This window comes from Drosophila novamexicana, unplaced genomic scaffold (genome assembly GCF_003285875.2).
Source record: "Drosophila novamexicana strain 15010-1031.04,08,12 unplaced genomic scaffold, DnovRS2.1 tig00000121-arrow-pilon, whole genome shotgun sequence".
Taxonomy (NCBI): Eukaryota; Metazoa; Arthropoda; class Insecta; order Diptera; family Drosophilidae; genus Drosophila; species Drosophila novamexicana.
In genome coordinates this window covers 286,605-300,417 of record NW_020824773.1, presented here as the reverse complement: position 1 = coordinate 300,417, position 13,813 = coordinate 286,605, and the positions used below count along the sequence as shown (strand labels likewise).

Sequence of the window (13,813 nt, the reverse complement as noted above, 5' to 3'; positions counted from 1 at the left end):
GTTGGGGCGGCCCTGTCACTGTTAATCAGCTGCCAGCAGCTGGTAAACAAAATGCATTGAATGGAGAGCTTTGAATCCTGTTGTTCCCGGTTACGGTTTTGTTTTCTCAGAACAAAAGTGACGTGTGCAAGCATCGTTCCTATGCCAAGGACCTTTTCTGCAACTTCACTGTTCAAGTTTTGTAAAGCATAACAGAAAAACTTTACATGGAACAGCTAGCTCTTTGAGCTGTTCGCAAAATTACATTCGAATTGACTATTTGTCTAATCTATTTGAAATTTCGTTCGTAATCAAAACTACCAAACAATTAAGAGCTGTCGATGGGCAACTTTACTGAACCAATGGAGCCAGAGTGTTTTGTGATTCATAGATTTTTTCTAAATTTGTTCCTGAGCTTTGTTTAAGGTATTCAAAAAAAAAAACTTTTAGAAACGATTTTCCAAACACACTCTTTTTTGGGGGACCATATGTTTAGCATGTTGTGTGAAGACCCATAGACTTTAAGATTGATATTGACTCTTTATAAAGTTGATTGAATTGGATTAATATATACTTTCCCCCCGATCTGCCTAACTAGAAGTGTTTAGCTTCAGCTTGTTGCAGTCAAATATACATATAAATATATATATATATATACATATGTATATATATATGTATATATATATATAAATATATATATAATAATTTTTAGAGCTTCACACTTAAGCCATACAGCACTATATTCTTGTTCTTAACTCATTATGAAACTAATTGAACCACACCTCTCGTTAGCCGAGTTTTAAGATTAATTCTGCTGACTTTGGCTCAGAAAACTCAATTAGGCACTAGCACTACTTATACATTCATTCATTCACTCGGCGCACGCAGACTGTAAGGAGTCTAAAATCGATTAGGCTGACCATTTGTATGAACTGGATGCTGAGGCACAGCAAATGAAATTGCTTACATGCCGAAATTTTAACTAAGTCATAAATATGTGAAAAGTTTTCTTTTTGCGTTACCAAATGCAACGTGAGCGCTTTTGCAAGTTTTCCAGGCTAGGCCAGGCCGGGCGAGGCCACGCCTTCCGCCTCGGGCAAAAGGCACGCAGCTAAAATAATTGATAACAGATTATGTTTTACAATCTAAGCAAGATATGAGATATGCTCGTAATTTTAATGGCCACATGTAGCGGGCCACACGTAGACAGTAGCTGGCTACAAAATCCCGGACCCGGCACAGATTCCGCAAAACGTTGGAAAACTTAATTATTTCGTGCTGGCTGCTGTTGGTTTTCTGGCCATTTTTGGCCACACTCACGAACACACACACGTGCATGCGGACGGAAACCAAGCCTGGGCGACGGACAACTGGAAAGTTATTTATTTTATGGTCAAAAGTTAGATTCTGCTGCTTTATGGCAGCAGCGCCAGGAGAAGCAGCTACAGTTTTGGTGGCTTTAAAATTTACTGGCGCATAGCTCATAAATCAAAAACTATGTAAACGTGTTTCTCGTGTGCGATCTTTTTGCGAGAAAATTTTAATTGTTGCATACGAGGGAAGACACCACCTCTGAGCAGCATGAGCAGCTGCCTCAAATGTGGCACATCAATCGAGGGAAGCACGCATTGTCACTGTTGCCCTGCTCCCGGAGCGAGCAAGTGACATCTTGCTGGCCGACATTTTAGACATGGACATCATACTCATCCTAGACATGACTGAACCAGCGATGCTTCCTCCACTGAGGGACTGCTCCAAAACCTTTTCTTCGGCCTCTTCGGGCTTAAGACCCAAAGTTTGTTGCTCCATATCAAATAAAACTGAATCCCGAAAGAATTTCTTTTCGTCTATCTTAACATTGTACATGCCGGTCGGATTTTCACGATCGAATGGCAAATCCGGACGTATGTCACTATCTGTGACCAGTACCCGCGCGCCAGGTATGGGTAGAAATTTGAATAGGCGCTTGCGCAGCTTCGGCATGTAGGTGGTCCTCATGTGATGGGGCACATGGTGGAGCCTGCTCACCATCTTTGAAGCACGTAGCTCGATTGGACGATCAGTAAGACGCCGGTCTTCGGGCAAACGTTCCTTGATGGCCTCCAGCTGGCGTGTGGTCAGCTGCAGCGGACGTACGCCATCCTTCCAGCGCTCCTGGCCACTTAAGAAGGCAATTTTTTTGTTGTTCCGCAGCTGTTTGCGTGGAATACGCTTGGCTATGCAGTTGTAAACTATACGTGGCACATAGGGGGGCACTGGAAAGTCTCGTGTGGAAATTGGAAAACGCTTTGGATTGACCAGCATATTTAGGTATTTGCCATCGGCAAACATTTTCAATTGCTTCTCCGACTTCTTGCCTTTGCCTGCCTTCTTGGCGAGGGGCTTGGGCAAATCGTGCTTGCCCATCTGGAAGATATGCCTATGCCCATGGCCAATAACATGACGCCAGTCGGGCTCACAATACTTTCGAGTATTGATGCGCTTGTAGGGCAAACGCCGGAACTTGTAGCGCTTCTGCATCTCAATGTGTAGTGTCAGGCGGGGCTTGGTCTTCTTGCCCCTCTCACAGGCACACACGTTTGGATAGCGTATATCATAGCGTCCTGGACCCGGCTCAAAACCAATGTTCCGATGAATGAGAACATTTCGCTTCGTTGGCACACAAGATAGTCGCAGAAACAAGTGCGGATTGTCGAGCTGTACCTTCGTAAGGGGCAACATGTTTGACCGAATCTCATAGAAACTGGTATAGGTATCGGTGGGACCGGGATCATTCGGATTGCGCCAGCAGCAGGTCAAGTCAGTTGTCATCAGGCGCGACGAAGGGCGGCGCTCACGTGCATCTGGCAGGGCACAAAAAAAAAACAACAAAATTGTTATAACCATTGAAAAGGGGTAAAAAGGGAAGGACAAAGAGATGAATCATGCCACATATGCTCGTCTTTCCGTCACTCTATCAGTGCGTATAAACGCGTCGATATTTTAAATAAATATACTATTGGCAGAACAAAGTTATCATTCTACGTCGATGTCTCCTCCCACTATCACAATATCAAAAGATTTAGATTTTGATAATCAGATACAACAAACTTGGTATGTAGATTCTCCTATAGTATGTATAAAGAAATAAGAAATCCCACACATTTTGGGAAACCTTTCCTCTCCAAACTAGAAAAATACTAAAAAGTTATTTTTAGAGCATTTAGCTTATGCACATTTGGATGCCATATTAATGCGCTAGAAATTTCAGAGTAAAAGCACCCAAGTTCTTAAAGACCACACTTGGGGCTTATTTGATTTATCCTAAAACGTTTCAAGTCAAGGGCATAAAATCTTTCCCATAAGTGTAGTTTCTATTATAATTGTTTTAAGTTTTCATAATCTTAATAGACGCAAATAATTTTAGATTCACGTTAAGCTTACTTACTTGTTAAAAAGATGCCCTTTTGCTTATTCTCCGGCTTAAAAAATCGTTCGATTTCCGCTGGCAGCTCGTAGAAGTGGGACGGGGGCGGCTTGATCGACACCCGACTTTTGTTGGTATGCATTTTGGCAAATGCGGTGCCCTTGGAGCCCATCCGGCTCAGAAACGGTACAGGCAGTACGCCGTATCGATTCGGAGCCTGTTGGTATCCACGCCAAGTGGTCATAGCCCGATCGTAGCTCAATGGACGTTTTTCCGGATAGGGAGTCGCGGGAGTCTTTTCAAAGCCCGTCACATGTCTATAATGTGCATAGGTCGCGGCACTAAACTCCTCTCTTCGGTTCTCTGTGGAAAATGCCCAACATATTTTATATATATGTTTTAAAGCTATACTTACCTTGTTGGCAGTAGGTATTGTAGTGACCGCCGGCCAGCTTGAATTGCTTCTGGACGCTATCCAAGTGATCCTCACGTATACGATTACCTCGAAGCATGTATAGTTAATACTTGAAGAGAATACAGATGTGATTGGGTACATACGAGATAACATAAAGAGCGGCAAACTCATGCGAGTTGCAACGAAATTTTGGCGCTCATCCGCCGAAAGTTTTGTCTCCTTTTTGTCCATTTTGCCTGGCTATTTGGATTTTGTTTTTATTAAAAAGAGCTTAAAATTTTAAAACTGTGCGAAAATTATTGTAATCTGTTTTTTGATATATTGTTGTATTTGCGTTACTCAGACGCCAAGCCTGCCCCGCTGCGCATATTATAGTATAATAATGGCTAGAAACTTTATGCTGAACCTACTTTGATATATTTTAGCTAGGTAAATTGGCTGTGATGATCTAACAAATGATTAAATAAATATTATATTTATCTATCACCGAAGTTTTTTTAAGTAATTCAAGACGTTTGAAACGTAAATGCGTCAGCAAAACTGACATGTAGTTTCTAAAATAATTATTTTAGATCAGGATTCTATATTTTATAGCTACCGGCGCCTCCTTCTAGCGCGATCTGCATTTGATGTTGATAGAACAAGGTTCCAAATGTCCCCCAGTCGGTCACTCCCGACCTCTCAGAAACCCACTCACATGTTTATTCTCTCACATAGACTACTTAGACATGCTTTTTACTTCAAGAACTTTAACTAAAAGTTAATAATTTAACTGATATTAAATTAAATTACGCTGCTATAAACGAAAGTATAAAAGATTGTATCGGTTTGATAGAGTGTTAAACATATGTTCAATACTAGAATCTTGCAAAGTTAATATCTTCAGTGATTGTCTTGAATATAAAATTCATCACTCCGAGCGATACGCTTTACGTTTCATAATGAATAAAAGCCCTTCAGTCCACTATACGTTGATGATGAAGCATCTTCCCAGTCGTTTGTGGCTGCACCGTTGATTGACTGACTCTTAACTGACTGTGTCCTGTACTCCTGTTGTCTTGTGTTGCTTCACTATGCCTTTTTGACTGATTGCCTGCATTGCTTCATTTAATCGAATTAATTAATGGCACATTTCACATTCATCATTCCCCGTCTGCATATTTTTCATTTCGTTTTATCCACTGCTTTGTATTTTTATTAACCTATCCCCACCGACCCACCGACCCACCCAACCCACACATTCTGGTCGACACCCACATCAGGTATGGTGATTGCATTTGCTTCACAGTTGCGTATTTTTCACCGGGTGTTCGCTTTATTTTATATATATACCATATATATATATTTATATGTATATACCATTTTCTTCTTTTTTTGATACGAATCAACGAACTGCAAAATTCAATTGAAAATCGTTGAATGCAAGTTAATCAGTGCGCTTGGCTACGCTAATTATGCGGCCGATAAAATTACATTGATAAATGTGGCGTATATATATACACGTGTACGTATATATTCATTCGTGTAAGTATATTATGTAACCAAATTATTGTTGTCTAATGAGTTGTACCGAAGATCGCCTTTTGTGAGGTGGTATGCTTAATTGCTTTATTTTTCGGAAAATGTAACATTTCTGCTTTGTTTTTTGTAAAATGTAACATTTCTCGCCGCAACATCCTTTAAATATATTCCAATTAAATTGCATTGGAATTAATAAGAAAACATATCTTAAGTTCAACGTATTAGAGTGTTTTCAAATTATATTATTTAAAAATGTAGTTTAGTAACATTTTAAATCCATATCTCAACGTCCATATCTCAGCGTCTTTGCGTTGCAATCAAAATCTTAAAAAACACATCTGGCGATATAGAAATATATAAGGAATATTCAAGTCCCTTAGCCATGCTTGATAAAACCAACAACGTACTTAACATGCATGTTAACCGAAAATTGCTTTGCGAATACTTTAAGTGAACAGAGTAACATATAGTACATAGCTTTTGCAATATTATTGTATATAATTTAAGCGAATTTTAGCAGATTACTTTGATATTCTTGATTACTGTCTTCCTCGCCTTGCTCCTCTGTTCTTCAGCTTTTCCGCGGCTTTCTTAGCTTCTTTCTTGGCCTTCTTTTCTCTTTTCTTCGCCAGTTTGGCCTGCCTTTTCAGTTTGCGCAAATGAGCTACAATTTTTGAGGTTAATTTAATTTAATTATACTTTTGGCATATAAAAACCGTATCACTTACACTTAACGTATTTTGCAGTTACCAAGTTGACGGGAAGTGGTGCACACTTGAAGCCAGCCGGTGGCGCCATGCTAAGCTGAATGAAACGATGACCTGTTGCATAGAGCATGCCCAGACACGCCTGTGGTCGAATTCGGGACTTGGGCCACTTATCAAAGTGAAGATCCTTGTGCGTTATATCCGCCTTTTTGACGCCTTCAAGGTCACGCCAATGATACATAACTCTTGGCGTGAAGGGTCGGATTGGCAGTTTCCAGCTATGATGTGGGGCATACTTCTGATACTTTCCCCAACAGCCGGGCTTGTCCACAAAAAACCACACATCGGCATTCGGATAGAATTTCATGTTTATGGAGCAAAAGAACTAATCAAAACAAAATAAAAAGTATGTTATTTTATGCTAGAAATTTTAAAGGGAAATTTTTTAAGATTCAATTATGAAAAATCTGTTTGAAAATTATTAAAATATATGAATACAATGGCAAAAATCAACGCATACTCAGAATATTTTAGAAGCGTCAAATGTCTGTCTAATAGGTTAGTTAGTCAGATAGGTTAGGTGACCGGTTTTTTTTTTTTTGTGGTGGCTGTAAATACTTGAAAGTCATTTACATTCTATCAGCACTGCGTGCTTGCGATTTATGCGACAAATTTTATAAGTTTTCTTAAAGCTCTCTAAAAATTGGAGCATTAGTGTGAATGGCCCCGTTGCCAGTTGTTGAATGTGTCCAACTCGGCGACTAACTATACTAAAAGCGAAGCAGGCACTTGCAGGCTAAGTTAAGATCATTAGATTAAAGGATACACGCCGGGATAAAGGTGGTGCCGAAAAACTGTCAATTAGGTTTAATTATTTTATGCTCCCAAATGGGGTCAGAAACACAACCACACACACACACACTCACATGGCAGCTAATGTGCAAAGGCGTCTTATGCAAGTGCTTTAAACTGAATAGCTTGGTGAGCTGGGGTGGGGTGGTCTCTTGACTCTAACAGTGCCTGCCGCTAAGCAAAGTCAATTATCCCAGCAGCTTTGATGCAAGTAATTGGCATAATGAAATTTTCTCAGCCAACGACAGCGACAACCGCAAAGAATAGAAGCAGCAGAGCAACAGCATCGGCAGCGACAGCAGCCGTAACCATAACCGTATTAGCATATCAAGCGACAACTGCGGAGCCGATGACAATGACAACGTTTGCCCGTCATCCTTGCCCCCAGGCTGATAAGCCGCGTTGACGCCATACTTTTTGCGTATTGAATAAATATTTAAACAGTCCAACAGCTGTCGCACAATATTAATAGCATACGCTGGGGCGCCACTTGAACTTCGCCAAGAGCCTCAGCAGCCGCGCGCTTTCATGCGGTATCTTGGGCAGAGCATCAGGCCCCAGTGCAAATATGTTGCGGCTATTGCCACAAAATATTTAAATATTTTATAAGCCAAAGGCAGTCGGCAGTGTGCAGCAAAGCAACAAACCGTAACCAAAGTTGCAATGGCCCCCAACCAGCAGCCATTGCAACTGCAACAACAACGTCTTGTGCAACACTGAAACGGCAACTGCAGCGGTTGCAATGACCAAGTTAGCTGCTGCACTCACAAAATCGTCGACATCCAACTCTCAGACTTATAAATGCGTTCTATTGGCCAACTCAATAAATATATTTGCTTTGCTTTTTATTATATAAGCCAAAGGGAATTAAATGGGATGACAGCAAATTGTCGATATTCTCAAATTTAGTTCTTAATGCCTTACAACACAAGGGAATATTTAACCCTTCTAACAACATTTTTAAACACTAGTCCAAAAATACCGATGTTTCGCTTGTCCTCGATTGCTTTTGCAACAATAGCTTTTCACTATAGAAATTATGTTTGAATGGAACAAACAATAAAATAAGAAAAGCATGTGTAAAAACAACTATTCTTTAATTTTTTGACACCAAAAGGAACAAAAATGTCATGAGTACCGATACCTTTCATATCGACTATCCGATAGATATGAACTAGCTCGACTTGATCATTTTTATCTTCAATTTTCAGAACTTTTTTAAACAGCTAAAGTGCATTGCTTCGTCGACTACTGCATCATTTAATATTCATTCATTCAAAGACAAAATGCTCATTAATATATTTATTGAAGAAATAAAATTTATAGTATTGGTTTAATTAGAAGCACCTATTAAATAAAAGAAATACATTTATTCTACTTTAATACATTAACAAGTATTAATATTATGTGTCAGGCTCAACAGCCATCGTGTTTAGCACAGGGTATTCTATAGGCAATCATTTTAAAGCCTGATTTTATTTCGTTCCGTTTTGTTGGCCAACTCGCTTGGCATTCCCTTAATACCATGCATTTTCGTTGGTTGCATTTCAACAAGGGATGCATGCGCTGGCATTGTCTTTGGTGGCTACAGCTGGTGGTGGTTGGATTGTGCCCGGCTGGCCAGCTATCTGCATTGGTGGCGCAGTGGGTGGTGCTCGCTTGCGGATTGTTGCTTTGTTTCCATTGCATATGAACGACAGCGCTCAACACTTTTTATCGTTGCCATCGCCGCACTGCTTATTATAATTTCTTTTTTTTGTGTTTCTCTACTTTTTGCGTTGCTCCGGAGTAAATTTCCATGGGGGCTTAGCCGGAGCTGAACATGTTGTTGAGTTGATTTCGTAGTGGCGCTTACAAGTTGGGGCATTGGTTTAGTGTGCATGAGCGCGCAAAAGTATGCTACAACTATTCCAAAGTCCCCGCTGCAAAGGCAATCACATTTAAATGTTGTGGCTTATATAAAATGTGGAAGTATATAAAATGCGGCAAATAGTTTTAAATACTCCCCAAATATATGCAGTATTACCAAAATTATACATTAAGTTAGTTATATCTTGTGCTTTTTAAACATGCAGTTCAATATAAAACAACAAAATTGGTTACATTTATTGAATTAAATATTTTAATGTAATGTTCTAAGTTATAATTAATAATTTTGAAAAGTTTGAATTTTAAGGAATGATTAAAAAATAGGTAGTTATTTTACCGCTGCAATGAACAGTTTATAAACTTAGCTTAACCTTCTTTCTTTACGTCTTAGCTCCAATTTTCGCCTTTCACATTCCAATACAGTTCCAGAAGTAGGCACACATAGATCGAATACTGGACTAAAGATATGTAAACTATCCTTTTATAATGCTTCAATAGACAATCACATATTTAAATATCAGTTTATATAGAATAAATGTACAATCTAAGGTATAAAATGTTGAATATCGATCAAATGTCTTATTAAACTTTTCGAATGCTTCCAAAATACAAATATAATATCTAAACACTAAATTCTCAAAGTGGCGACCCACAAATTGAAGCAAATAAATGTATACTTAGATACATTAAGGGTAATATATATAAATGGTAATCATAGTCGTATATCCAAGATACCTCGAACTGCGCTTTAACTATTTTGTGCTAAGTATTACTGGTTATTAAACTCTTAAAATGTGTTCTTCAGCCAAAACCACGCCCGAAAATTGCGGCTGGCAATTATTTGTTGGTGATTTTGAGGCTGACAGAGTCAACTCCATTGAAACAATGCTGTCAACGCTTCAGCATAATTATGTCGCAAAAAGATGTTCCATGGTTTTTTTTTATCGTTGCGCATTAAAAGGCTTTTAAAATTTATTGATATTACCGACTCTATTAAATTATGCCAGGCAGCCAACACCCTAGAGCTTGTACTTTTTTATTTTTATTTTATTCTGTTTTCCTTTATTTTTTTTTTTGGCTTCCCTTTCTTTATTTTTAATGCCGTATTTTATGAGTGACGTGGCAATGGCAGCAAATTTTCCATGTCGTCAATGGCAGCGACCGATGACTGGCAGCAAAATTGGCAATGCCAAAAGCAGCGACGGCGACGCCGACAGCGACTTTTGCTCTGAGCGAAGCAAACTCAATTTGTGTAAAAAATTCTTTTAGTTGCTGTGCATATTTTAAATATAATACACAGCCAACAACAACAACAACACCAGCGTTAGCGAACTGTACATTATAATATTTTTTATTTAATACAAAAAAAAGGCAAAAAATTATAAAATATATTTTGCGCAGCATTAAGCTTGGCATGGAGTAAATTAATGCATAAAGACAAGCGTGCGTGCATTGAAAGCAGTTTATTCGTGCGTCTGGACACACACACATACACTCACTCACATACAAACACATGCATGCGCAGTACGTGTTGTAAGCACGTCGCTGGCTGGCATACGTAGCGTATGATTGATAAATTTACACTTTGAAAGGCCACCAAACTGCAAAGTATATTTTATGCGCTGCAAAAATGTACAATATATTTCTGTTAAAATGGTGCGTAGACTAAGTCTAAAAAATATGTTATCATGAACTTGTCATGATCAATAAAATAAACTCATTTTTCGACATAAATAGCTTAAATTCCTAAATCAATGAATACAATCGAAATAATAGAGTTGGTAGATAAGAATGAAAGATTATAAGCATTGAAAATACATATATGTAGTTAATTGAAAATGCATTTTAAATATATACAAAAAATTATTATCAGAGTATGTACATACTTTTGTGGCTAGCACTGTTTGCTATTTAGCGGCAGCAATCGATCAAAACATGCTTGCCACAAAAAAAATAACACAAAAATGTAGTAATTTTTTAGCTGCTTTTAATGCTGCATGCTTGGATGCATTTTAAGTACAGCAACAACACATTTCTATTTAAATGTATTTTAGTTAAAATTTCCAACAGTATTTATTTTAATAAACAATGCGCCAGTTGCTAAAGCAAAATTTAGCAATTTATTTGCTTGCCGGGCCAACGTGGCGTATGAGCAATTCCGACAACAAATCAACTGTGAAATCTATCAATTCCTTTTATGAGTGCAATTAGCAATTTATTACCAGAATTAAATCGTAGCCAGATGCAAATAAATAAACACACATAAATCAATCAGAACAGCTCAGCTTTCCTTTGATATATCAACTATATTCATTTAGCTTAAGAACTTCGCTCATTTATCAACATTATTTCAATATTGAACTGCAACAGGATTGCGGAAATACCGCCTAAAGCTGAAACTCACGTTTGATTGCCGTTTGCTAAGTAATCTCAATAGCTGGCCAAAAACTTCCTCAACACCCAGTTGCCTTGACAACGCCGACGATTAAATGGACTCCAAAAAAAATTGGAAAATACATAATCCATTTCCATTTGTATGGTGCCACGCAAGTTGTAGTTGCAATACCCTGTAACATGCCCTAAATGGAGTATGACAGATTTTGAAACTCAAGGTAATAGATTTCAATCTTCAAAGTCCATATCTAGTTAACCCTTAAAGTAGAAACTAATGCAAAAACAAAAATCTTATTCCTCTTTATTTAACTAATTCCAAAGCACATTCTATTAAACGGATACCAATTGTGGGTATCCCGAATATTAAATGCAATTAAATCAAATATATGTATCCAGAACCTGGGCTTTATATGAGAAAAATCTGGAATATACATTTTTGTAATTTCTTATAATTTATGAGAGAACAAGGATTATCCCAAGCCTGGCTTTATGGATTTGCAAATCAGGTTCATGAGCCAAAAATCGGCCAGCAAATTTGGCTATAACATGACAGGTAGGATGAAATGTTTATTACTAATTGCTTAATGTGACTAAATCATATGCATATATATTAAAAGGGTATCTTCATATCGACTACCTGACTCAATTAATATCGGTTTTTGCTGTGCTGTAGTTTTTCGCTTTCGTCGTGATTGTGCCTTATTTGAGGAAGTCACCCGCTGCTCTGGCTCCTCGGCCAGTTGGTGATTGAGCCGCTGCCGCCTCTGCCGCCTCTGCCGCCGTCGCCGTCGCCGTCGCTGCCAGGCGTTTGTATTGTCGGCAAACGCGTGAGTGAGATTCCATGGCTAAGCTGCGGCTGGCAGTTGCATGCAAACTGCAACTTCCGTGGCCAGTTAGCCGTGCAGCCGCAGCTGGCATTATTTTTACACACATTGCAAAAGGGGGAAGAGAGGCAGAGGGAGAGAAAGAAAGAGAGAGAGAGAAAGAGCTGGAGTGCTACAAATTGAATGCAGCCGACATTTCGTTGAGGGCATCAGATTGCAGCTACCGCGTGCTGCATAATTTATGACGGGCAACGTTCGCGTTGCTTGTTTTTCGTTTCGAATTTGTATTTTGCCTTTGACACTTGCCCGTTCTCTCTCTTTCTCGCTCTCTTACTGCTCTCTCTCTCTCCTTCACTTTTCGAACTTTGCAGTTTTTCCGTGCCTGGGAGTTGGGGATGTTTAGTTCGCTTTGCCGTTTTTCAAATGTCTGCGCCATGTGCATGCAAAATTCAAATGGCCTCCACAAAATCTTGGCAGCGCGCATGAGTAGGGGGTAGGGGTGAGAGACACAACTACTCTGTTGGGACAGTGGCACATTTCAGCGATAACCTGCGCTAATGAAGTGTGATGTTGCCCAAATGCTTGGGTTGTGCTTTTTCTTTTTTTTGTGTTACCCTTTCTTGCGGGAACTGAGAAAGCCAATGCGTGAAGAATTACAATTACTTGCGCGCTTGGAGCATGTTGCAGAGGAGCTCAACTCAGATCTTGTTGAGATGCCGGATTCACGATTAAATATGCAGTGCGCTTGGTTTCAAGCATTTTAATCGTAAATACTTAATATATGGAATCGATTATGCAATACGAATGGCAAAATATTTAAAACGCAGATCTCGCCTTGGAGAACCCTGAACCCGCCTCTATCAACACCAAAAAGAGCTTCCTTCTGCCTATTACGTACATTTGCACAAAAACAATACACCACTTTTACGCACTTCAAATAGGTTAAAGGTATAAAAAGAAAATAAATAATAAAACAAATCAATCAATAATAAAAGATTTATGTAAACCAAAAATATTAAAAATCTTTTACATGTACAATTTTCAGGTGCATAATAATCTGAAAAATGGTAGAAAATATACTTCTTAGTTTAATATTGAGTCAAAAAAATTTTATTTCACTTCTGTACAAACGAATCTATAGGCTTAACAATGATTGATTGAATTAATGCTAAGAGAGAGACAGAAAGCTAAAAGGTAAAAGCACAAAATTAATGTTCTCCTGTGTATACAGCTCAGAATGCGTATTTAATATATTTATACCGAATTCATTAGATTTAAATAAACATTAGATATTCTAGGCTTAAAGCACGCTTCAAATAAATTTTGAAGCTCACATCTAAACAATTTCTTGCGCTACTAGAAACCGACAAATTATTATTATTTAAGCCGGGATGTTTGCTAAAATGTTTGTAATTTATTAAAGCACTGTTACACCACTTTAAGTGCATTTATTTACAAACATCTGCCTTTTGCTCTCGCTATGGCCCGTAGCTGAAGTTGTCTCTGAGCTAATTAGCTGCACTTTATATACCCACTTTGGATTGCAGACAAATCCAGCAAAAATATGATTAAAATTAATATCAATTAACAGGACAGCGCTGCCAAGGACTCAGTTCCTTGTCTCGGCTGCTGCATCGCTAGATCAAGTGGTTGGCCTGCGCGTCTGTGACTGTCATCAATGCCAATATGCTTAATTATAATGCATATTTTTCTTTTTACACAACCAGCTCATCCGGCAGCCCGTTCCAAAACAACGTCTTCATTAGCAAGCATTTTCCCCAGGAGCATCCAAGGCGACAGAGGCGACAGCGACATCTTCAACGCTGCAGAAAGGAAACTAATAATT

At 38.7% G+C, this 13,813-nt stretch overlaps 2 protein-coding genes across 3 annotated transcripts; both read right to left on the bottom strand.

Moving 5' to 3' along the window:
• Nucleotides 1-1,487: 1,487 nt before the first annotated feature.
• LOC115757987 lies at nt 1,488-4,154 on the bottom strand. The gene is made up of 4 exons (XM_030698476.1): nt 3,944-4,154; nt 3,801-3,887; nt 3,407-3,748; nt 1,488-2,822 (listed from the first exon to the last, which is right to left on the bottom strand). Exons 1-4 carry the CDS (start codon nt 4,029-4,031, stop codon nt 1,588-1,590), a joined length of 1,752 nt encoding a protein of 583 aa, XP_030554336.1. The 5' UTR covers nt 4,032-4,154; the 3' UTR covers nt 1,488-1,587.
• A 1,388-nt stretch (nt 4,155-5,542) lies between these two features.
• LOC115757992 lies at nt 5,543-6,502 on the bottom strand. Of its 2 annotated transcripts, XR_004017384.1 has the most exons (3): nt 6,050-6,502; nt 5,729-5,985; nt 5,543-5,659 (listed from the first exon to the last, which is right to left on the bottom strand). XR_004017384.1 is itself a non-coding variant. In XM_030698486.1 (2 exons), the coding sequence occupies exons 1-2, from the start codon at nt 6,393-6,395 to the stop codon at nt 5,861-5,863; spliced, it is 471 nt and encodes a 156-aa protein (XP_030554346.1). In that variant the 5' UTR covers nt 6,396-6,502; the 3' UTR covers nt 5,543-5,860. The 2 variants fall into 2 exon arrangements, 1 of the variants encoding a protein (XP_030554346.1); XM_030698486.1 differs by having other exon boundaries at nt 5,543-5,985.
• Between the last annotated feature and the right edge of the window lie 7,311 nt (nt 6,503-13,813).

Excerpts from the sequence above, each read along its gene's own strand:
- LOC115757987 (XM_030698476.1), bottom strand. The coding sequence starts at position 4,031 with ATGGACAAAAAGGAGACAAAACTTTCGGCGGATGAGCGCCAAAATTTC. Across the intron at positions 3,749-3,800 it reads CAATACCTACTGCCAACAAG|AGAACCGAAGAGAGGAGTTT; the intron begins GTAAGTATAGCT and ends CATTTTCCACAG. Across the intron at positions 2,823-3,406 it reads AAAGGGCATCTTTTTAACAA|ATGCACGTGAGCGCCGCCCT; the intron begins GTAAGTAAGCTT and ends GTGCCCTGCCAG.
- LOC115757992 (XM_030698486.1), bottom strand. The coding sequence starts at position 6,395 with ATGAAATTCTATCCGAATGCCGATGTGTGGTTTTTTGTGGACAAGCCC. Across the intron at positions 5,986-6,049 it reads AACTGCAAAATACGTTAAGT|CTCATTTGCGCAAACTGAAA; the intron begins GTAAGTGATACG and ends CAAAAATTGTAG.